This window comes from Dendropsophus ebraccatus, chromosome 7 (genome assembly GCF_027789765.1).
Source record: "Dendropsophus ebraccatus isolate aDenEbr1 chromosome 7, aDenEbr1.pat, whole genome shotgun sequence".
Classification (NCBI taxonomy): domain Eukaryota; kingdom Metazoa; phylum Chordata; class Amphibia; order Anura; family Hylidae; genus Dendropsophus; species Dendropsophus ebraccatus.
In genome coordinates this window covers 83,170,909-83,195,514 of record NC_091460.1, presented here as the reverse complement: position 1 = coordinate 83,195,514, position 24,606 = coordinate 83,170,909, and the positions used below count along the sequence as shown (strand labels likewise).

At 40.5% G+C, this 24,606-nt stretch overlaps 1 protein-coding gene across 1 annotated transcript in view; it reads right to left on the bottom strand.

Annotated features, from left to right (window-relative positions):
* Positions 1-1,259: 1,259 nt before the first annotated feature.
* The window catches only part of MARCHF1 (membrane associated ring-CH-type finger 1), a 217,163-nt gene continuing 193,816 nt past the window's right edge, over positions 1,260-24,606 (bottom strand). Inside the window, exon 7 of the mRNA XM_069976179.1 lies at positions 1,260-1,561. Within this exon, the coding sequence (XP_069832280.1) occupies positions 1,260-1,561 (302 nt within the window). The remainder of the gene's footprint in view (positions 1,562-24,606) is intronic.

Genomic DNA, 24,606 nt, shown 5'->3' with positions numbered 1-24,606 from the left:
ATATAACCCTATGTAAATAACACTTTTATTAAACAGTACACATATGCCACAATATGACTGTAAGAAATAATCAGATTTATAACAGTTAGAGTTTAGATGACAGTTTACTAAATCTACAAATCTATGACTGGAACAAATCTGATTATCGATTCATTTTGTGCAAGAATAACAATTCCAAAAGTTGGCTCATTTTTTTACTTTATATGCATCGGAGCAAATAAAATGGTTTCAGATACTGTGTGTAGATAGCTTTTAATCACAGTTAGTAGTTTTGCTGTAATATATCACATGATGAATGTAAATGATAGGAAACAATTTGCATAATTGCTTGAGATGGCCCCTCCCACTTGAGCTTTAGAAAAAAAAGCACTTCAAAGAGCAGCTCCTGGTCTAATGGACTTGGTGGGACACTGTATTACATGGTGACCAATTCATCTGAATGGCTTCCATGTCTGGCCATATATAGCTTCTCTTGTACTCCCAGAAACTAATCAAATGACAACTATTTTAGAAGGACTTGGCAGCTAGGACCACATAGTTGTCATGGAAAGATTATTGGCAATACATCCAACCAGCCAGTGTGAAATCTTCAAAAAGACTTGGAACATCCTTGGAAATTAAGATTATTTGGCAACTGGGGCATTTCAAGACTTCACAGGTAAAACGACACAGTATATTCTTCATCAACAGATATTATGGTTCATTTCACTAATTCCCCACAACTATCCTGTCTTTCATAAATAACATCATAACTTTGTAAAACTCTGAAGTACATTTTGTAAATTCATTCTGGTCTTGTTGTGTAAAACATTAATTCTTTTTAGAGAAGTTTCATTAGACAACATACATTTATTGAATTTCCTCAGCTTGAACTGCCCTCTACATGTGTCCCATAGTGTCTTTAATATAAAACATTCAACTCACTCACACAGAAACAAATACAACAACTGGATAGAAAGGTTTTCCTTCACAAATTAAAACTAAAAAAGTCAGTTGTTTTAGTTTGCTGACTTACAAAATTAGTTTTTCTTTATTCTTTTCTAAGTTTCTGCTTTTTCTTGTTCTCTTTCAGGATAATACTGAGAGACCAATGACATTTATAACATTGCAGTACTGTAATTTCCAGTTCGTATGTCACAGCTGTATTCCTTGAGAAAGAAGATTACTAGCTCCCCGCTGCAAGTCCGCAGTGAATCAAAAACACTTTAAGCATATCCTTTGGAGATTTACACTTATATTGAAAAATTGTACCTCGCTCATCAAACAGACATGACTCCAGGTACACTTGCATTGGAACATGATTGGAGATTTGTAGATGTCTGTGAAACTGGGACAGATACAGAATCCTTGAGTTCAGTATTCTGATTAATTGGATAGTTCTTAGTTTCAAGCTTCTTTGTGGTGTCAGGACAGTTCTGAACAAATATCACTCGATTGTAAGCCTTCAGTCTTCTCCACAGTTGGATATAGACTTTACACTGAACGTACATGAAAACTAGGCCACCTGTAAATCCAATTGCCACAACCACTAATTTTGTCCAAAATGGCCATTCCAGGACACCTATGAAACAAAATAATGAATTAGATAAATAGTAAATGCATAATAATCAAGCACCAAAGTGGTTAAATGTTCAGATGATAAATGCAGCATTACTTAAAGTGTCAGGGATACTGCCCGATCAGCAGTGGATTCCCCTCTGCTGGTGGAAGTTCTGGTCTCCATGGCTATGAACGCATATTGTGAACATGAGACTTTAATAAGCATAACACCCATTTTGATCCAATAGGGGGTGTGCGCATTACGGTCTAAGTCAGGCAGCACAAATGATCACTGCTTTGTTTGTGCAGCTTTTTCAGTGAATCATTGTCGGATGCACATCACCTGTTTATACCTGTTTACAAAGATGCATTGAATAAGCTGCACAAAAGAACAAATCAACCAACGAATGAGTGGTGTCTCCTTTATTTGCTGATCCCTGGCCCTTTTACATGCACTAAGTGTGAGCATTAAACATTCCGAAAAACGTTCATTTGGCCGAAGATCAGTCTTGCTTAAAAGGATATGAAAAGGGTACTACAGCGATTTTTTTTTTTTTTTACTTTGCAATCAACTGGTTTCAAAAAGTTATTTTGATTTGTAAATTGCTTCTATTTAAAAATCTCCAGTCTTGCAGTACTTATCAGCTGCTGTATGTCCTGCAGGAAGTGGTGGATTCTTTCCAGTCTGACACAGTGCTCTCTGTTGCCACCTCTGTACAAAGCAGTAGCAAATCCCCATAGAAAACCCTCTACTTCTTTGGACAGTTTCTGTCTTGGACAGGGGGGGCAGCAGAGAGCACTTTGTCAGCCTAAAAAGAATACATCCCTTCCTGCAGGACATAAAGCAGCTGATAAGTATGGGAAGCCTTAAGATTTTTAATTATAATTAAATTACAAATCTATATAACTTTCTGAAACATTTTTTTTTTTGCTGGAGTACCTCTTTAAGTTAGAACCCTCACATATTAACCATAGTGGATATCAGCTACAAAGTGTGCCTCTCCCTCTGGGGAACCTAGTATATATGTGCAAGAGACATACAGTTTTCAGTGGGAAAAGTATTATGCTTCATTTTTCCTGCAGTAATACTTCTAAGACTTATTGAAGGATTTCCCCACAGATTTCAACTTTTTATTGATGGTCCTCTCAGTGGAATATGCTGTGATCACCTTATTGTCAAGAAACCCTTTTAATTAGAAATGATTGTTCAAAGTGGACTAGTATTGTAACCTGAATGTATTATCACTCATCATGATAAGATGCTGGTGTAGGTGACACATTTCATACGGCAGGCTCTTATGAACTAGTGAGTATATACACAGTCACAGCCACCTGTTTCACATCTCTGATGTATAATGTATCCTATTAAAGTTCGGTCCTTTAGATGAATGGGGTAATTTAGCTGTCTGCCTGTCTGTCTGAGTGGTGAGAAAATAAACAGTGCTACATGGAAAACTGACTTTCATAATACAAAGACATAAGTTTAAGGACTTTTGTTTATCCGCAAGACTCTGTTATATACATAATATGTACTATGATATTGTGATGTTATTTCATCATCATCATCATCATCATCATCATCATCATCATTTTTTTGAATAAAATTATCATTGTAAAAAAATATAGTAAATTGTTTCTTTGAAAGTGGACCTGTCATGACACCCATTGCTGGATTCCTTTGTTAATCTGGAAGTTTGGGTCTCTTTGGATACCAATGCAAAACGAGACCCATAACAGTCTCATTGCATATTGGCATACAAGGAGACTCAAACTTCTGGGTTATCAGAGGAACTTGCCGCTGATTCAGCAGGCATCATGACAGGTGAACTTTAAGGGTACAAACACACAGGCCGGATCAACATCCCGCTGCGAGTATGTAACTGACAGCTCTATTAACCCTTCACCTGCCGAAGCATATTGTGCCTGGCTTGCTTCGGGGGTTTCTTGGCTAAATGTCCTGCTCTGCCATAGCACAGTGCACTGGCTGAGCAGGATGCCCAGACGCCGGGAGCCCCCGAAGCAAGCCGGAGCGTGGAGCAGGTAATGTATGTTTCAGCCGGCAGGGGGTTAACAGGGCTGTCAGTTACATACTCGCAACGGGATGTCCCACTGAGAGTATGTCTTCCTATAAAATGTTTGCAGCAAGAAATCTGCTGCGGATTGGGCCTGTGTGTTGTACCCTGGAAAACTGTTATTTTATTTCTGTTCCATTGATGGGCTGGAAGGGAAGGTTCTTGTGTGACACAGACACAAGATGCAGTGAACTATTTCAGCTCTGCAAATATTACAACCTTGACACCCTACTGAAGCAAAAAAAAAAAAAACTTAAAGGAGAACTCCGGTGAAAATTTTTATTAAATTATTATGTTGCCCCCCCCCCACAAAGTTATACAAATTACCATTATACACTTATTACGGGAAATGCACATAAAGTGTTTTTTTTTCCCTGCACTTACTACTGCATCAAGGCTTCACTTCCTGGATAAAACAATGATGTCACGACCCGACTCCCAGAGCTGTGTTGGCTGTGGCTGCTGGAGAGGATGATGGCAGAGGGATGCTTCGTGTCTTAGTGTCCCTCCAGTGCCCTGTGTCCCTCAGTGTCCCCCTGCCATCATCCTCTCAGGCAACAACAGCCCGCACAGCTCTGGGAGTCGGGTCGTGACATCACCATTTTATCCAGGAAGTGAAGCCTTGATGCAGCAGTAAGTGCAGGGAAAAAAAACACTTTATGTGCATTTACCGTAATAAGTGTATATTATTGATTTGTATAACTTTTGAGGGGGCAATACAATACTTTATTAAAAATTTTCACTGGACTTCTCCTTTAAAGCTGGTCAAAACATCAGATTGTGCATTTCAAGGGTATGGCAGAAAATAGAGACCTTAGATGGCAGATCTTGCAAAAGTGACGTACATAATTATCTAGTACAATAAGCAACATGTTGTTTTGTCTTTTTAGTTTGTTGTCATTTTAGTTTTTTAAGTTTTTTATAGTGCCCCATTCAAACATGTTACCAAAATGTAAAAGTATTGTTGAAATACAACAAGCAAACTTGTCAACTACCGCTTGACTAGCACCATAATTATGATTAATTTTATATTCTAAATTTAAAGAAATTTAATTCTCACCTTTTTAACTCACTGCTGTTTTACACCTACACAACTAATGACATGTTCTCTATTTGTAGCTACAAATATTACAGACTGCTAATTTCATATTTTAAATTAGCTGTTATGGGGAAATGGATAGATGTATTAATATGTGATACCAGTATAAGTTATTTAAACTAAGTGATGTTCTGAAGCTCCTTACAATAACAAAACATATACAACAAACAATGACAAATCTGTGTCATAGCATAGCATTGATCAGTGCAATATGTGATCTTCTGATAGAACCTGACAGTCAGAGAAGAGTATGAGAAACTGACGATCAGACTACACAGAGGTGAGTGGCAAACCTCCAGTGGTCTAGCGATCTGGCTCTGCAGACACGCTGCAGGGGTCCCGATTGGTAAGTGACAGGAGATGCTACCGTCACTTACACTTAAATGGTGTTTAAGGGGTTCATGACAGGCTGCAGCGAGATCACTGCAGCCTGTCATGAAGGGTGAGGGCCCTTCATAGCAGCTGGCCCCCACCTGCTATAAAGCGAGCTCTGCTTCATAGCACATAGCAACTCAGGGCATATGGTTATGTCCGGTGACTGGGGCCATAGTGTACCCATACGTCCTAGGTTGTCTAGCGGTCTGTCGTTATAACTTTCCAAATCTAAATGAACAGTAGATGTAATATAAAGCAAATTTGCAATTTACATTATTTATATATTTTTATCATGGAAAAAACTGCACTTCCTGTGTTTAGCCTTTTTTTCCCAAAGAGTCTAAACATAGGAAGTCCTGTGTTTCCCAGATCATCTACGTAAGTAGAGGATAATTTAATTTGATGACAAGCACAAGCATCTCCTACAGTTTTTCCAAAGGTTTTTTTTTTTCTTCCCCCGCAATTTAGAACCTGTAGTCCTAAAGGTTTTTTTTTTTTTAATTTGGAAAAAAAATGGAAACGTAATAAAAATGTATATAGATATATATAATTGAGGAGGGAAGCATATAGGTATGTGAGATACAGGGCATACAAATTGGTCAGCTAAAGAAGCTGCATTTTAGATGTCCCTTTTCCTGTTTCTAAGAAAAAGTAAAACTTAGGTCTTTGGTTTTCCTAGGCTAGGCAAAAATAGTGCTTTGTTCCTTATATGCTTGACAACACAATGCATCCATCTAATTCCCAGAAGCAATTAATTTTATTGCAATATGAGATCAACATAGTAATGTTTCAAGCTGCACCCACCACTTGAAGAGGTTAAAAAAAGACGCCAAGGGTCTACAGAAAGCAGAGTACAGTCATGCTTCATCTTAGCGCTGCACAGCCCATGATGCCAATTAAAAGTCTGGCAAGTTTTTGTCATAAAGTTGTATTACTATTTATATTAGCATTATATAATTCTACACACCATTGGGATGATTTATAGACTTTCAACTAGAAAAGATATCCCAAACTGCTTACATGGCTACAAAGCTATGTAAGCTGTGAGATCATTCATACCTTTTTTGTAGATGCCTGTGGCTGCAATCACCTGAAAATGCTTTTTCTTGCTGCTAAAGTGTCTTGGAGGGTGGTCAGTGCATTTCAGTGTACTTAAGTGCCCTGGCCACTCCTCTATGACACTTCAGCAGCAATAAAAAGCATTTTCAAGTGATTGCAGCAACAGGCATCTACAATAAAGGTATGAATAATCTCACAGCTTACATAGCTATGTAGCCATGTAAGCAGTTTCCCTTTAAGTTACTACATAAAACATATAAAGCTGCAAACAAGGCTAAAATGATATCATAAAGAGACATTACAACGTGATATGACATTAGAAAGTGGCGGGTAAACACAGATTTTAGATCTAAGTCTATATTGTGATGTCCTTATTAAGGAGAATTCAAAACGTTTAGTTCTATATAAAACAACTAGCATTAAGTATCTTGGATTGGATGTTATGCATTCTATTATCAGATGTGTGGATTTCACACATTTAGGAAATAGCACGTCTTCAACTTTGTGATAACAATGCTCCAAGCACAACACAAATGCATGCCTATATCTTAGACACCTCATCGTGCAATCTATGCTACACAGGAAAAAAAACATATTACACTGAAAAAATAAAATGGCTAGTGTTACAGAAGGAAATGAGTTTCAATGAGTCTCTCCTTGGGAAAATGTTATAGCATACGTCTATTAGGATATAGCCTAACATTGGTAGAAGTCTAGCTTTTGAGACCCCTGCCAATCCTGAAAATAAAGGGACAACAATCCTCTACAGGCACTTAGAGATAGCTCTTCATGAGAAAAAAAAAACCTACATGTGGTACAACTCACTGGGCCAGTTGTAGATGCAGTCCTAGGAGCAGAAACTCCCAATTGGAAGAAATATGAAGCTCAGCACCAGATTAAAGCTTGTAAACTTCATTTCACACCATTAAAACATCTTAGCATGATCTAAGACTACGATTAAGTCTGCCATAGAGAGATATATTAAATAGATTGATATACATTTTTCTGCATTGCCCATTTCTTTTTACTTCTTATTGGAATATTACATTTCAGTAGAAGCAGAGACCCCAGAGAGAAGGAAACATAAATGCTCAGGGAGTAATATGTAGATGCAGCTCACTACGCACTTTCCTATAAAAGATGGCTGGGCTACCATAGAGAAGTTACTTTTAGTCCTTTGTGCAACCTCTGTTTCCTTATAGGTTGTAAGCTTTTCCGGGCAGAGCCCTCACTCCTCTTGCTTTACTTGTTGACTAGCTTGTAGCTTTGCTGTTGTGGTTGTAGTGGGCATATAATGTCAGATTTTGTTTGTATACTGTTTGTACCCCTCTGTATACACTGTATGGCTATGTTCACTTAACGTACGTTATGTATTAATCACGGCCGTTGTTGCCGATGTGCAACAAGGGCCGTGACTAATACAAAACTTAGGCCAGGTTCACACTATGTAAGACACCGGCCGTTCTGTGACATGGCTGGTGTCAGTGAAGTTTACTATTTCTATTGAATTGGGATGCGGGCGCACATTGAACACAATGGAGCCGCACCCTCCATTGTGTGACCTGTCAGGCTTGTGCGGCCGCACAAAACTGACATGTCTGTGTTCGCTGCGGCCGCTAGGGATCCTGGCTGGACCGTATACTATGTGTATACACTCCAGCCGGGATCCCATTAATTTTCCATTGAACATATTTTGTGAATCAATCACAGCCGTTGTTGCAAATTGCAACAACGGCCGTGATTAATTAAAAAAATACGTTGTGTGAACATAGCCTTAGGCTGGGTTCACACTATGTATATTTGAGGCTGTATTTGTGAGGCTGTATAGCAACCAAAACCAGGAGTGGATTGAAAACACAGAAAGGCTCTGTTCACATAATATTGTAATTGAGTGGATGGCCGCCATATAACGGTAAATATGTGCTGTTATTTTAAAACAACGGCTGTGGTATTGAAATAATGGCCGTTATTTACTGTTATATGGCAGCCATCCACTCAATTTCAACATTGTGTGAACAGATCCTTTCTGTGTTTTCAATCCACTCCTGGTTTTGGTTGCTATGAGGACCTGACATGAGGACCAAATACAGCCTCAAATATACATAGTGTGAACCCAGCCTTATAAAAGTGTAACTAATGTATTTGGATTCGATAGGTTACCAACAAGCATTATGTCAATTGCCCTAGATATATATTGAAACGTACTCAAAAACTTAAATGAATTTGTTCTAATATTTTTGGAAAGCTTACTTTTATTCTTTAATATCTAAACAGAAATAAGTTGATCATATACTGTAACATGCTTTGGTAGCTCGCCTCTTTTTTTGCATGGAAACATTCTTTTTGATATTTTTTATGTTCATTGAGCACAAATTCAATATGAATGGAGGTTATTTTTCTCTGTGATATGAATTAATGTGTATTTACACAGACATATTGGAAAGAGCTATAAGTGCTTGTACAGAGCAAAATGGTGCATGACTCTCCTGCTATTCAGTCCATTTCCTGATACACTTAGGTGGATAGGAAATTAGCCCACGGCATAGAAATCAGTGATCTACCTTGAATATGCTTCTCTGGGGAAGGCAGACTAACACTTGTATACAGTCATCCATTCCACGATTTAACCTAATTTGCAAAGACTCCTTCTTATAAGAAACATTGTATAACAAAGTTTACTGATTAAATGTTATATAATTTAGCTGATGGCATTTTGAATAGTGGTGGAGGCAACTGGTGCATATACCACATATACAAACTTGCTACATTGCATAATGTAAAAATGAAATTACCGTTGGGCTAGACCTCTTATTTTTAGATTATACAGTTTGAAAAAATCAGATTCCACTTTTCTCTCCTCACAGACTCTTTGGAAAATTAAAAGTGGAATCTGATTTGTTGCTAGGGGCAACTGAGCCTGTTCTACTTTACACCAGTTTGATAAATCTCCCCCACAGTCTTTTCCTGGATACAGTATTTCATATGGTAAGTGTATGTGATTGCATTTTTCTTAAAGTTTGTATTTGTATCTGACAACAGGGCTGGTGCCTAGTACCCAGCGAGAGGCCTTTCCTGGACCCCCAGAATTGTCTGTGGTCCATACTCCATAGCTCCATCCTTCCTACCTACACAATTCTTTGTTGTTTTTGGTACACAGGGCCGTATTAACAGCTGCTGCTGCCCTAGGAACTAAACCCATGTTGGGGAGCCTGGGGGAGACTGGTTTCGGCCACATGCATTTCTCTACATGGAAAAACATTGCCTTAATCACATTTTTCATGGTTTTTAAATGCTTAAAACATACACAAATTTCCACATTGAATCAATGATTAGAGCCGTCTGCATATTGTCTGAAGGAATTCTACCCACAGGATTGATAGATTGGTAGGTAATAGCTTCAGGCGTCACAGCCATACCAGGCCTAAACACCACCACCACACCAGAACTGACCATACCTCCCCCTACCCCCACCCCACCCCCCTAAAAAAGAAACCAGATTTACTGGCAAGTCTGAACGGGAGGTGGGAGTTTCCTTTCCCCTGCTCCATGGTGCTGCCCCCCTGCAAAGTGCTGTCCTAGGCATCGGACCATGTGTGCCTAGTGGTAAATACTGCCCTGGGTACATAGTAAGGCTATGTACACACAATGTCAAAAATAGAGAAAAGGCAGCCGCTTTTGCTATTTAAAAACCGTCCGTTATTGCCGCGATTTAGGTGACTGCTATGCAATGCATTGAAGTCAATGGAAAGAAGGACGTCCAATGCACACAATGTATTAAATATCGGACGTTTTCGCTGCGGACATCAAAATAATGATCATGACAATTATTTTCGGACGTCTTTTGCAAACAGCGCATGTTTTTTATTAGTTGTTCACACACAGTTTTTTCTCCATCACCATTCTTGCTTCGTTTTTACTATTAAACTCAATGGACTTTTCAATTAAGACACACCCAAAGGCCAATTTATAAACCTAAGGGTCTCTTTACACAGAAAGATTATCTGCCAAAGATTCGAAGCCAAAGCCGAAAACAAACTATAAGCAGAGATCCGGTCATAAAGGAAAGACTGAGATTTTTTTCTCTTTTCAAATCAATTTCTTGCTTCTGAGTTTGTTTCCTTTTTTCATATAAGCTAAGGAAGGGTTTTATCTCATACCAACTGAATATTAGTTCATCATTGGGGTAAACAGAGGCAGTAGAGAGTGCTGGAACTGGACTCAGCAAAGTGAGTGTGCAGATTTTCTTTATATCTGAAAACACATTTAATTTATGCAGGGTTAAATAAATCAAAAATGTAAAAATAAATATGTTCACAAAATAGATCAGTTTTTCAAAGTTATCACCTCCTACGAAAATCAGGCTATAGTAGATACCATCTACGCACAGCAGTGAAGTGCTCCTGTATGTGCAGTACTGCTTCACACCCCTTTTGGTTGGTTCTTGCTGGTGCCTCTGTACACATGCAGGCCTTATTAGGGTGGGTTTACATGTATTCGGCAGTCCGGCATCCTTCGTTTGATCACAACTAATGGCCAAAATGCATCAGTTTTCATTAGGCGTCCTATCCTTTTTCCCCATTAACCATCAAGGCCAGACGGCAGAGCTACCTTCTGCCATCTGGCCCTTTCAGCAATCCGGTGTCCCAATTGAAGCACTGCATGTGCGGAACTGTCCTATTCAAATGAATGGGGAAGAGGAGGCTGAAAACACAAAGAAATGCGCTCCCTGGGTGAATCTGTATAATGAAAATTAGACACGGTTTGGTGCGGATTGCACTCATCTGGTGGTGTTGTACTCAGGGCACAACACCTACAGTAGCATCAGGAAACGAAGGACTTAATGCAGCCACTCCAGGACGCCGAGACAGGTAGCTACCGGTCGGAGGACATCGGAATCGGAAGTAACGGTGCAGGAAATTGCGTGCAACACCGGTTGGTGTTCACTTAGCAGTGGAGCTTGATGGCGCAAAAAAGTCTCGTTACAATTGTATACCGATAGGTATAGTTTAATGCATAAAATGGCAACGCGTTTCAAGGCTACAATGCATCTTTATCAAGCCAGATTGTTCTAATGCATGTATGTGCACACAATACAAGAGTATATATGGGCATAGAAACAAGAGCAAAGCGCGCCCAGGTGCAGTTGGGGGCGGGGTCACTCGTCAGATCCGGCCCATAGAATAAAACATAAACAGAACAAAATATGATAGAAACATCAATACTTAAAATACTTTAAAATACTTTAAAATAGCGAGAAAAAGAGAAAAACAGAGAAAATTGGTGTTGGGTGGAGACTAACGTACTGTGTTGTGCTGCGCATACGTTGCCGTTCATGCTGGAAAGTTGGAAAACAAGCGCAGACGCACTAGAGTAGGAAGTTCGCGCAGGCGCATTAAGACTCGCCTGTTGTCCATGCTAAAAAAAGAAAGAAGAAATTTGCGCAGACGCACTGTAGTGACACGTACGCGCAGGCGCATTGGAACTCGCCTCGTGTCGTGTGCTGCGCTTATGTTAGTGGCCGCGGTGTGGATAACGCTGGAATAGAGTGCGCGCAAGCGCATTAGATGGTCTATATATGATAGGACGATATTTCTATCTAGTTATTGATGAAAAATATTATTGTTATTTATCACATGAAAAATAGGTGGATAGTTATTGTTATTTATCACATAAAGACCGTTTTGGCTAGGGTGTGTTTATGGTTCAGAGTAGATTATTGGTAAGAGGGCAAGGGTGAGGGTAAGGATGGAACGGAAATGCAATAGGGGGTAGAGAATCGAATAGGAGAGGTTAGATGTTAATTTCGAAAGCTTCGTTGAGACCCCCGGCATTAATGTGTTTACTTTGTATATCCAATACATTTCTCTCCTTTTTAGAGTTTGGAAACGTTGTTTTGTATCTGCAGGGACGTGGTCAATTGGACAGACCAGAAAATTTTCAAAAGAACAATTATGCATGGTGAGTGCATGTCTAGACACGCTGTGATTTTCAAAACCATTTTTTATGTTCCAACGGTGTTTATTAATTCTCATTCGGAGAGGCATCGTGGTCCTACCGATGTATTGGAGACCGCAGGGACACGTCAGGAGGTAGACGACATAGTTCGAGGCGCAGGTAAGTGGGTACTTTATCTTAAAGGTTTCATTTGTTGTTCGGCTTTTAAAATTATTGGTGGAAAGAAGGTTATCGCAGCATTTGCATCTGGAGACTTGACATCTCTGACTGCCGGCAGGTTCGGTGGCAGAAAGTGTTAATTCTTGGGTTCCACGCAACTTGCTAGGAGCAACCATGCTTTGGAGGGTTCTGGCTCTTCAAATGAATGGGATAAGTTCAAGGATGCGTTTCTAGAGGGAAACTCAGCTGCATTGATGTCTGTATGTAAACCTGCCTTTAGATGTAACAATTAGGTGTGCTACTGCGCAATGTAAATAAATATCAATCTTGTGGATGGATGCTCATTTGCTGAACCTATTACAAGGGAGAGTGTCACAAGCGACTGCTGCATCGTTTGTGTTGCCATTTGCGTCCATCACTGGCTGCATGTCCTCTATTAGATAAGAAGATGTGCAGCCAAGTAGCTATTTTAATTCAGGTTCACATTGTGCTGTGCTGTGGATGCAATCTACATTGTACTGTTTTCGGTCAGTACTGTACACAGAGTATTTCAGAGCATTGTAGATTGTGTTTTCAATTTATTTCACTTCATCTACTATTACTATTTTAAAGGATTGATTAAAAGTTACTTTTTAGTCAGGTTCCCTATTGGGGGCTTTTCCCTCCAGGCTACGGCCTGTGGGATTAGAGATTGTGGAAGCCTTATTTAGCCAAGAATCACATAGAAGAGTACATTGTCTTGAGGTATAATTGGCTGCACTTTTTTTTTTTCATTTTTATAAGTCTGGGTTCACACTATGTGTCACAGAACGGCCGGTGGAAGTGAAGTTCATCCAGGCCGATACTGCAGTACCAGCCAGATGAACTTCATTTCTTTTGATTTGGAATAAGGGTGCATTCTGGTGTGCCCGCACTTTACATTGTCTGCTCTATCAGTCTTGTGCGGCCACTATTCAATGAATAGCAGGCCACAAAACTGACTTGTCGGTTTTAGGTGCGGCTGCAAGGAATCCCAGTCGGAGTGTTATGTGTATACAATCTAGCCGAGATTTCATAGAAACCAATGCAATGTATGTGTTCAATTAATAACGGTCGCTGTTGCAATATACAACAACGGACGTTATTAATTGAATAAATATGTTGTGTGAACTTAGCCTAAAGGTGTATTCACCAAGCAGTAGTAGGGACTCTCGTCTTTTGATCATATACATTTCCAGTTGGAACCACTTCTTTTCTTTAGACAATTCAATAGAACTGTGTAGTTTAGGGCTAGGATGAGGGGGAAACAATAGCAACAATAGTTTTCTCTTTACTTAGCCATTTCTTTACTTTGGTTTTGTTTCTTAGTACAACACTGTACACACTTATCTAGATGTTACATCCATGTTCTGCAGCAGGCAAGTGTGTTTGTTAGGCCCAGTTCACATAAACGTTATCACTTCCATTTTCATGTTTCATCACAGGGGGAAAAAAAGCATCAATTGACAGACCAACAGCGCCTGACATATCCCACTGACTTATAATAAGATCTGAAACAGTCATGAACGGAAAAAAGCCAGCTTACCCCATCCACCGAGCTTCACAGCACGGGCTCACACTCCAACAGGTGTCCTGAGTAGATGCGGAAAAGAAACGAGTCCAGCTCCCGGCAAGGTGGAATCAAGTGCGTTGTTTATTGTATCTCCGTCACCGTACACACGTGCGGCATGCACCCAACTGAAGCCTACGCGCTTCGGCTGCTACACCGCAGCCTTAATCATGGCCATGATGATCTGAAAGACTGTTGTGGAATCCATCATTTTGGTAGTATGGATAGCACTGCTTGCTGCATTATTCTTCCTGTAGAATATGATGGAATCAGCAACAGGCCCCTAAGCAGATTTGTACCCAGACCTAGCGGGTGAACCAAGGCTGATAGCTGTGAGCTGACTATCCATCCAGCTGTAATCATGTTACATTTAGGGGCAAGTGGAGATCACATTCTGAAATGCGTTTGATGTGTTGTGTGTCCTGTATGTACCTGTGGCTGGTTATGCACACACACAGGCCGACACGCCTGAAACGCCTTTATCATCAAAGTGACACAAATACTCACTTTTAGGCTGCACGTTATTAGATTTATTGAACTAAAATAAAAACACAATTTGACTTCAATGTAAATCTTATATAACAGTCAGCTCAGATAACATAGGATATAGCTTTCTAAAGAGACAGCTGCTGAAGGTAAGTGCAGTGTTGATGTCAGGGACAATTAGAAATGAACAAGAGAAAAGACCTAAGAGGACTTTCAAGATGTGCTTTGAAGCAGAAAGTTAGAGGTTGTGGAGTCTACTGGGAAAGATGAAAATTGTGCTGATTTAATTCATTCTCATGCCATGTATGTTGTATAGAGAGGATACACCATGTAAGCAGTTTAAATGAACAAAAAGTAAAACAATGGTACAATAAACTTCTCTTATAATCTAGATCAAACATGCAGACAAGACTGTATGGATTCTTTATCTGAAAATACAGTATGAATACAGCTCTAAATAATTCATTTTAAAGAAATAACTTTGTTGGTAGTAGGATTAAAACCATATGCCGGATTTAGTTAAAGGACTTTCTGGAGTTTTCTTTCATCTTTTTCTTTGTATATATTTAGTACAAGGTCTAATTTCAGTATAGACATAAAAGACAGTGAGAACACATAAGCAAACCATTGTTATTTATCACATACCTATACTGTACTGACTTAAAACAAAAATGACATATTATAGGTTTTTATGTGTTTTATTAATTTTGGCATTAACAATCAAGAAAGTACAGGAGATATATAGTACTGTGTACAAAGTACTAGTGCAGTTTATATATTAGTACAGTACAAAGTACTGTGCATAAAGTGTTAGTAGTTTTTTAAAATTAATTAACAAAATGCAAAGTGAATCAGAAGAGAAGAGAAATCTAAATCACATAATTTGTTGGTGTGGACACCCTTTGCTTTCCAACCAGCATCAGCTCTTCTGGGTACACTTGCACACAGTTTTTGAAGGAACTTGACAGGGAGGTTTCAAACATCTTGGAGAACTAACCCCAGATCCTCTGTGGTTGTAGGCTTGCTCAAAACCTTCTCTTTATATAATCCCAGACAGTCTAGCTTAGCTTTGGCTGTCCAGGCATGATGGGAATAGTTCTTTTTCCACAGCTGGAGGGCCTGAGTTTGACACCAGTAGCCTAGAAGATGTTGAGATCAGGGCTCTAGAGAGAGACATAGTTCTTAATGACAAGGATGTATGTTTTGGGTTATTGTCCTGCTGCAGAATAAGAACTTGTAATCAATGAACTTCCTCCCTAGTAGGAAGCGTCTTATATTGTAGCATTGTTTTCTACACCTGACTAAAACTTTTGCACAGTACTGAATATATATACTACCACGTTTGTCAAAATTTGTAAGTGGCACTCACCACTGGATTCTTTATTATTATTATTATTATTATTATTATTATTATTATTATTATTATATGTGCTAGTCCAGTCTGGATAATGTGCCAGGTCCTGATAAAGCACGAGAGTGGATATGCACATGGAGAGGGACATTTGCAAAAGTCCTGTCTGAGACGTATGCACAGATTCTCCCCTTCTCCCTAGTGTTCTCCTGCCGTATCCCCTGCTTGCCTGATAGGTGGGGGGGGCTCCTCCCTCGACTCATTTATCATGATTTACACCTGCTCGCACAATTTACACCTGCTGGAAGCAGGTGTAGTTTTGGTACATTGGGCTCAGGTTTGGGTGCCCGGCTGGATTCACTAAAAGACGTGCGCCTCTTAGTAAATCTACGGGGAAAGGGGACGGGGCCTAAATTAAGACCGGCAGACAAGTACACAGGTCTTGATAAATCCCGGAATGTTAATTAAGAAGCAACTAGTATACATGGTGAGTGCCACTGAATGTCTTATAGAATAGTACTACAAGTTTCCCTTTTGGTAGAATGCTGGCTGACTACCACTAGCACCTAGGAATAATCCCACTCAGCCATGAAGCAGTAAATCATGTGAACTCTGGGATTAGGGCTGCCAAGTGCTGAAATGTGTGGACCATAAAAAATCCCACTCATTCGCAATAGTTGGATAAGAAAGGAAGAGTAGCTTCACAAAATAATTTGCACAATTGGCTGGTGTGGTATAATGTATTCTGCCCCTGGATTCCATAGCTATATAAGCTTGTTGTCTGAAGTCCTGTTAATGCTACAGCTTAAAAAGTCACTTAAGACAATGGTATGACTACAGCTTTGTTGCAAAAGTCTAGGGAATTGAGGTGTCCCACCACGGGTGTTGCTATTGGTTACACCCCTCGCAAAAGCCTGTACTTACTGTAAGTGGTGATAGCATTTTGCCACAAGATGCCGCTGTTGTAAGTCTATGCACTTAGTTGCTGCACAGCTGAAGTATGCAAAGGGTTATTGTTTGCCTGTGTGTCACATGGATCTGTGAACCTATGGGAGTGTTGTCTTCTTCTGTCTTATCATCTCTCTCTTTACTTCTTTTCTTCACCCATTCACAGCGCACCTTACAGGGAGCTGTAGATAGGAAATCACGTGGGTAGAGGAAGTGTTATGTCCTTTTGTACTGGACTTTGTAGGAGGACGCAAGCTAGAAAGCTCCCTACAGTGGTTCCTTCAGGGCCTGGCCCTCTGCCAGATCTCCAGCTTTAGTAGGCAGTCTTAGTCAGGTTCTGTATGACGAGGAAGCAAGACAAAATGCACCTAACAGTTTCTCTTCAAGTAACCTTACTCAGCACTATGCAGTGTTAAAGCCTTCACAGGAGAGGACAAGTCAGAGATCATCTCAACCCACGCCAAGGACTAGAAAGGTCACAGTGCAGGACAGTATCCACAAAAGCAGAAAGCTAGGAACTGATCTGGATAGAGCAAAGTTGGTAGACGCCTATGAACTCTATCTCGCAGCGCGGTTGTCAGCAGGAAACCCTCAGCATTTCCCTCATCCTAGGTAACAGGGTCTGGGGCTTGTGTGACCCTCTAGAACGGGTCCCCCGACACTGGTAGGGCAACAGGTGGTTCATTCCGACAAGAGTCGATACACGGGCATAAGTATTCTCTCTCAAGTATTTCTATATCTCTACCTCATCCTCCAACATCCCATTAGAGCACAGTACTACTTGGGTTGGGACTCTCAAAACATCCTCCTCTCTATTCCTCTGATTCTTCTTTATACTTCTCAGCACGCAACCCAGTCAGCACGACTGTACCACTCTCTACACTCTTATCACAGATCTGGATCCTGTATTATTATTTACTAAGTGCGCCACAACTTTCAAACAGCCCGTCAGCCAAAATGCGGGAAAGCTGCCCGAAAGCACGGGAAGACTTGGCAGAAAGCGCGCCAAAGCCTCAGCACTGCCCCCTGGTGTAACCCAGTACCATGTTGCTTCAGGGAGGACCCATGATGGTGAGACACCTCTTTGCCTGCACTTCTGCCACGGCCATGATTGTAGAGGCCGACGCCCATGTACACCCCCTGCGCTCCTCCGGAAGTGATAACTCCACCCTCAGTTGCTACAAGATGGCGAGTGTAGAGCAACATGTGATGGATGCTTCAACACAAGCCATATTTGAGTTTGTTGGAGCCCTGGCCCGCTGGTCAGCATCCTCTGCAGAGAAGCAGAACTTTAGAAAGAGAGACACCAGAAAAAAAAAAAAGAGTATTTTCTTACATTTCTTAAGAAGTGTGCTGGTGTCATGCAATGCACTGGCTGTGCTCCATTCAAGACAAGTTCATAATATTTCTACATTTCCCCTGGGTGCCCTAGTTTTCTATTTCATTCTAAAACATGCTTAGAAGCTTCTTATACAATTAACTGTAATGTGTGCATGAGCATGCTGAATATGCAGAAAATAGATTTCGAGGCCTAAGGGGAAAAATGATACATCTATGAATAGTTTACAGTTTGAAATAATATTTGTACAAAGTTACATGTGGATTTTCAGTCTTTCTAACTAAATTGCTTGTGCAAGTTGGAAAAACAATTAGAGAAGGTTTGCATGTAGTCCTCCATAAAACCACATATAACCGTGCAATGTTACAATGCGGTATACCAAATTCACATAGTCTGGAACATCTGTATACACAGTTATTAAGCATACTGCAAGCTCCATAATGTTTGCTCTACAGTTGAAATTCCTTGTTCTTCAAATTATATTCTGCGTGGTTCAGTTCAACGGACAGAAAACATTTTTCTAAGCTTTGTCATGTCTCAGCAACTGGCATGGCTAGAGTCCTGTGATTTCATAAAAAGCTTTCATAGACCACTGGAACCTGGATTATATATATATATATATATATATATATATATATATATATATATATGGCTTTTCAACGGCTCAACAACGGTAGCAAGGACTCCACATCTCTTGATTGCTCGTATAGCCCTTTACTTTCATCATTGTTGGATGCACATCCCCTAATAAAACAGGAAGATGTGCTGATGACCAACAATTCTTAGGACTGCACAATCGCAATGATCAGCCAACGAATGAGTGATTTTCTCAAGGTTTTTTACGCTGAGCAATATTGAGCTTGTTTGGCTGATAATTGCTCTGTGTAAAATACCTTTAAGCTCACACTTTACATGAATACAGCATTAGAAATCAACCATGAGTAGATAAATGTACAGTCTATGTGCAAAAAAAGATAGCGGGGCATTTATGAAGCTGCAGACCTTGCTTTTTTCTGGCGCAGAGGGGCCAGATGCAAATACATTTATTTGCACACGCTTGTTTTGTGAAATTTTTTTTCCCATATGGCCCCCTCTATGCCAGTCATACCAGAGGGGTGGGGAGGGGGCAAAGAGGGGCAGAAATGTTCCAGAAACCTACTCTAGCTCTAGGTTTCCCTATGTGCGCATGGGATTTGCGCATTGTGCCTTTACATGAATCCGTGGAGCATCAGCGATGCAAGAACATTTTTAAGGCCGACGCAAACAATGCTTTACTAAATATCTTTACCAAAAGATATGCAAAACTAATGTATGATACCGCCATATAAAAGGGTACAAACTCATTATCATCCATTCTGGGACATGATATATAGAGTTTATTTTTCTGAAAGGTGAATGTTTACCTCCTGGTACTTCATTGATCAGCTTGGGGGCACATAACTGTTGCACCTGATAGAAGAGATCCAATCTAGTGATTAAAGGGAATACTATGGTACTATGTTACTAGACATAGCTGAACATATAGGGATAGATCTGTGTTGGCACTGCAGTGAAAGCGTTCACCTGATCAGAGGGGGTCAAACCCCAAGAGATGACCGATTGCTGGCTTATGCTAAAGATAGACCATTAATGTAAGATGAAGGATAATCCTCTTGAGACACAAATATCTATAAAATTATAATACATATTGTGAAATACAAATGAATAATTCCTCTGGATTTGTGAGACAATCTGTTTTAGGTCTAATAATATAACTTTGAATGTATTACTGTGTGGCGATGCGTGATTCTTTACTGCTCATCACTAAAATAAATCATCATTTGCACAGTGATCATATCAAGAGGCAGTCACTCTTCAAAAATCGAAATGAACTCTGACATCATGGTTCACTTAATACGGATCTGCTCTCCACCGGTGCACACAATGGGCCAATTAATATTCATTGAACTATAAACCCCTCGGGTGCTGAAGACTGACTAGACGCTATTAATACCTGGATAAACTAAAAAGAGAAGACACTTAATAATTCAGCACCACAAACCTGCTTCTCATACGGAACCACAGGAAAGTACAGCAAAATGCACAGGTGCTATACACCACATGAATATTTCCAGTGTATTAATATGGGGAAAATTAGTTACATAAATCAATATTAAAATCTAAGACTGTCACTGAGGCTAGGGCCATACTCTGTTTTTGCCGTCGGTTTTGTGCTTTTGTTTTTTCCTCCTTTTGTTTAAAAGGCCATAGAACTTATTTTTTCCCACCTAAAGACCCACATGAGCCCTTATTTTTTTGCGCCACTAATTGTACTTTGCCATAACAGACTTAATTTTTCCATACAATATGCTGTGAAACTTGAAAAAAAACTATTTGTGTGGTGAAATTGAAAACAAAACATATTTTTTTTTATTTGGGGGGGTTGTGTTTACACCATTTGCCCAAGGGTAAAAATGACATGTTATACATGTTCCTCAAGTTGGTACAATTACAATGATATGTAATTTGTATAATTTTTTTATTTGATTGTTTTTAAAAAAAATAAACCTTTTAAAAAATAAATGTTCCTTGAAATTGCTCTATGCCCATTATTATAACGCTTCTATCCTTTGATATATAGGGCTGTTTGAGGTGTCACTTTGTGCGCCATGATCTTTACTTTTTATTAGTACCTTTTTGCGTATGTGCGACTTTTTAATAACTTTTTATTAAAATTTTTCTGAATCTGCAATTTTGCACTATGGCGGGTTTTTGCACTTTACTCTGCGAGATCAGGAATGTGATAATTTAATAGTTTGGGTGATTACACACCAAATATGTTAATTTCTTTTATTTTTATTTATAAAATGGGAAAAGGGGGGGGGGGGAGGGGATTTTTTTTATTAATGAAAAAAAATTGAAAAAAAAATAGACTTCTATATACACACCACTGATCTCTCATAGAAATCAATGCTCTGTATGTAATACAGCACTGATCGATTAGATCAGTGCTGTATTACTCTGGTCTTCTGCAGACCAGATCTGTCAATTACCAAGACAGAATCAGCATCATTTCGATGATGAGGCCCGGTGGGGTAAGTTGAACAGATTACCCCTTTTTGATTGCATTGGGGGGGGGAGATCCCCCCACTAGACCACCACAGAGTTCCCTACCTGACCCAGGACATACAATTAAGTTGGGTCGTGAAGGGGTTAAAGAAAAAAAATGGTAAAAGACCTGACAGGTCGGCACTCACTTCCTTCTCAATATCATGCCGTGTAATACGGAGTTTAAAGGTCAGAACAACATGAATCATAGCCAATTACTGGTGACAGATGGGACCCATTCCAACCAGTGGATGTTATCTGGGCATCAAAATAACCATCACAAAGTGGTAAACAACGACATGGAGAGAAAGGAGCTGTTGCACAGCACACCTATGGCTGACACTAATGCCACTCGGCTATATTTAAAAACCAAAGCTAGGATGGTCCCTACACTAACTCCACACTGTGTCGGTCAGCGACCGCCAACCCCGCAAAGCGTGCACAAACAGGGAAGGGAGGCCATGAAATGGCCCTGCAACCCCAATGTCACAGGACCAAACTCAAAGTGCCCCCCCCCAAATCCCAGCAGGCACCACCGGGGGAGAAGGCTGCCGCCAAACAAGACACTAATGCCACTAATGGCGAGTGGCATTAGTGTCAGCCATAGGTGTGATATGCAACAGCTCCTTTCTCTCCATGTCATATTACAAAGTGGTAAACAGTGGCAATTGGAATGGCAGTGCTGGAGGGTGGGGCAGGTAAGTATTATTTGAAAGTCATTTACAAAAAATAATCATAATTGTTTACCAGTGACTGCAGTTTATATGTATGCCACACACTTTATTATCATGTGCAGGATGTTATTGTAATGCTATATACCTGACAGATTTTTTTTTTATGAAATCACTTTCCTTTATAGCTGTTCATGAAAGTAGAAAGGACACCAACCTACACTCCATCAGAAATATGTATCACAGCAAGAGGTCATCACTCATCAGGTATTTTTTTCATGTTGTCCCTGTAATGGTGCGTTTACACGTAACGATTATCGGGCGAATTTGCGCGATAACGATCGAAATCAAACGATAATCGTACGTGTAAACGCAGCGAACGATCAAACGAGGAACGAGCAATCGTCCGTTTTGATCTTTCAACATGTCATCAAATCGTCGTTCGTCGTTCGCAAAAAATTCGCTGATCGTTACGTGTAAACAGTCGTCGCGCGATAGTCCGTTTGGCCGCCCGCAGCCCCGCCCTCCGCCCGGCTCCCCGTTCGGAGCCCGGCCCCCTGCGCCGGTTCGATCGCCACCCCCGGCGCTGTCATTGCCGCCGCTGCACTGATCACCACCCGCGGCTCCGGTCGCCCCCCCCCCCGCCGCTCCGATCGCTACCCCCGCCGCTCTGATCACCACCCGCCGCTCCGATCGCTACCCCCGCCGCTCTGATCGCCACCCACCGCCGCGGCTCCGGTCGCCCCCGCCGGCCCACGGTCATACGTTACATGCTCCGCGAAGCAGGTCTTTAGCCATCCCCGGCTCCGCTCTTCAGTGCACTGATTGGCTGAAGAGGTGAGCCGGGAATTTCAAACGGCTCCTCTTCAGCCAATCAGTGATCCTCTTCAACACTAATTGGCTGAAGAGGAGCCGTTTGAAATTCCTGGCTCCCCTCTTCAGCCAATCAATGCACGGCAGCACTGATTGGCTGAAGAGGGGAGCCGGGAATTTCAAACGGCTCCTCTTCAGCCAATCAATGCAAGGCAGCACTGATTGGCTGAAGAGGGGAGCCGGGAATTTCAAACGGCTCCTCTTCAGCCAATTAGTGCTGAAGAGGAGCACTGATTGGCTGAAGAGGAGCCGTTTGAAATTCCCGGCTCCCCTCTTCAGCCAATCAGTGCACTGAAGAGCGGAGTCGGGGATGGTTGAAGACCTGCTGCGCGGAGCAGGTAACGTATGACCGTGGGCCGGCGGGGGCGATCGGAGCGGCGATGGCAGCGGGGGGGTGGCGATCGGATCACCCACAGCTGCTCTTATAAAGGCAGACCATGAATTACCCATGTGGAGTAAAGAGAAGAATTAATAAAACACATTCATCTATTGCTAATACAGTATAATAAAAAGAATTCTAAAGCTGTTAAAGAAACGTGTCCTTTACTGTTTAGTTTTCCTATTCTAGAGTTCATACGCTTGTTATAAAATGTGAATTTAAATTCACACCATGTTTCTAGTGCATGTCTGGTATAAATGCCAAAAAAAAAAATCTAATGCATACACTGACATTTGTATATGCTTTAATAGCCAAACATATGCCAAAGGCAGCCCCTCTGCAATGAATAGCATAGCTGATTACACTTAAATCCAGCTGTAAAGTATAAATAAAATATACCATGTGGTGTATGTTTTTTTTGAATTTCAACACAAGACTTCTACAAATTTATGGTCAAGCACAGGTCTGATATAGTTGATGTGACTATGTAAAATGGTCCCATAATCCCCAAATGCAAGGTTTGCTTTGCCTAAGGGTCAATTCCCATGCAGCAGATTTGTTGCAGAAATGTATGTGTGTGTCCCATTGGTCTTGCAGATATTCATATCAATGTCTTGTGTAAACCACCACCATTCAGATAAATAGGACTCATTTTTTGCAAAAAATCGACCACATGTAAATATGTCCTAAGTAAATTTCCTTATATATTCTACTAAAATAATTAGTACTGGGCCCAGGGCTGTATTTGCCATTAGGCACTTCTGGTCATGTGCCTAGGGCAGCAGTGTTGAGGGGGACAGCACTTTAGTAAGTTATTAAGAAAAATACTTTTGCCGTTCTGTGGCCTGGAAAACATAAATTCCCCCTTTGGTTGAATCTATAAGGATCAGAACTGATGTAAAATTTCCCTGCAGATTTGGAGCTGCAGCCACATTATGTTGTGGATCCATCATTTATTTCAGCACTTTCTGTGTATAGGGGGATATCCATGATGAATCTGCAACAAAATCCAGATGTGACTTGTGGAATTGCCCCAAAGGGGTGTATTCCGCTCTGAGTGCCTAGAGCAGCATGACCTGTAAATACAGTCCTGACTGGGCCTGGTAATAAAATAAAAAAAAAAACATACTGTACATCTTGAAATTTGGTATGGATGTAATCTTCCTGGATTTATCCCTCTGTTTGGAATAATTCAAAAGTACTCTTTTTGATCCTTTATGGTTTTAAACATGAATCTTCTTTTCTATTTAAAAATTTTATAAAGATTGAAGTAAAAACAAACAAACAACATACCTACTTGGGTTCACTAGGGCTTGCCCTGTCACATCTTTTGACTTCCTGCTTGTCAGTCTTTCCCCTTTCGAGACACATCTCAGCAGTATCATCTCACTCACATCTCACTGACTGCAGTGGTGCCCCCCACAAGCCATCTCAGACATAGGAAAAGGAGAGATGGGCAGGGAGACTAAAGATGCCACAGCAGGAACCCCAGGAGACCTAGGTAGGTGATTATTTATTTATTTCTTTGTGTAAAATTTTCATATTGGGCCCAGCAACACTAAAAAATTAAGTATGCAGAATACCCCTTTAAATGTGACCGGGATGAATATATATATATATATATAT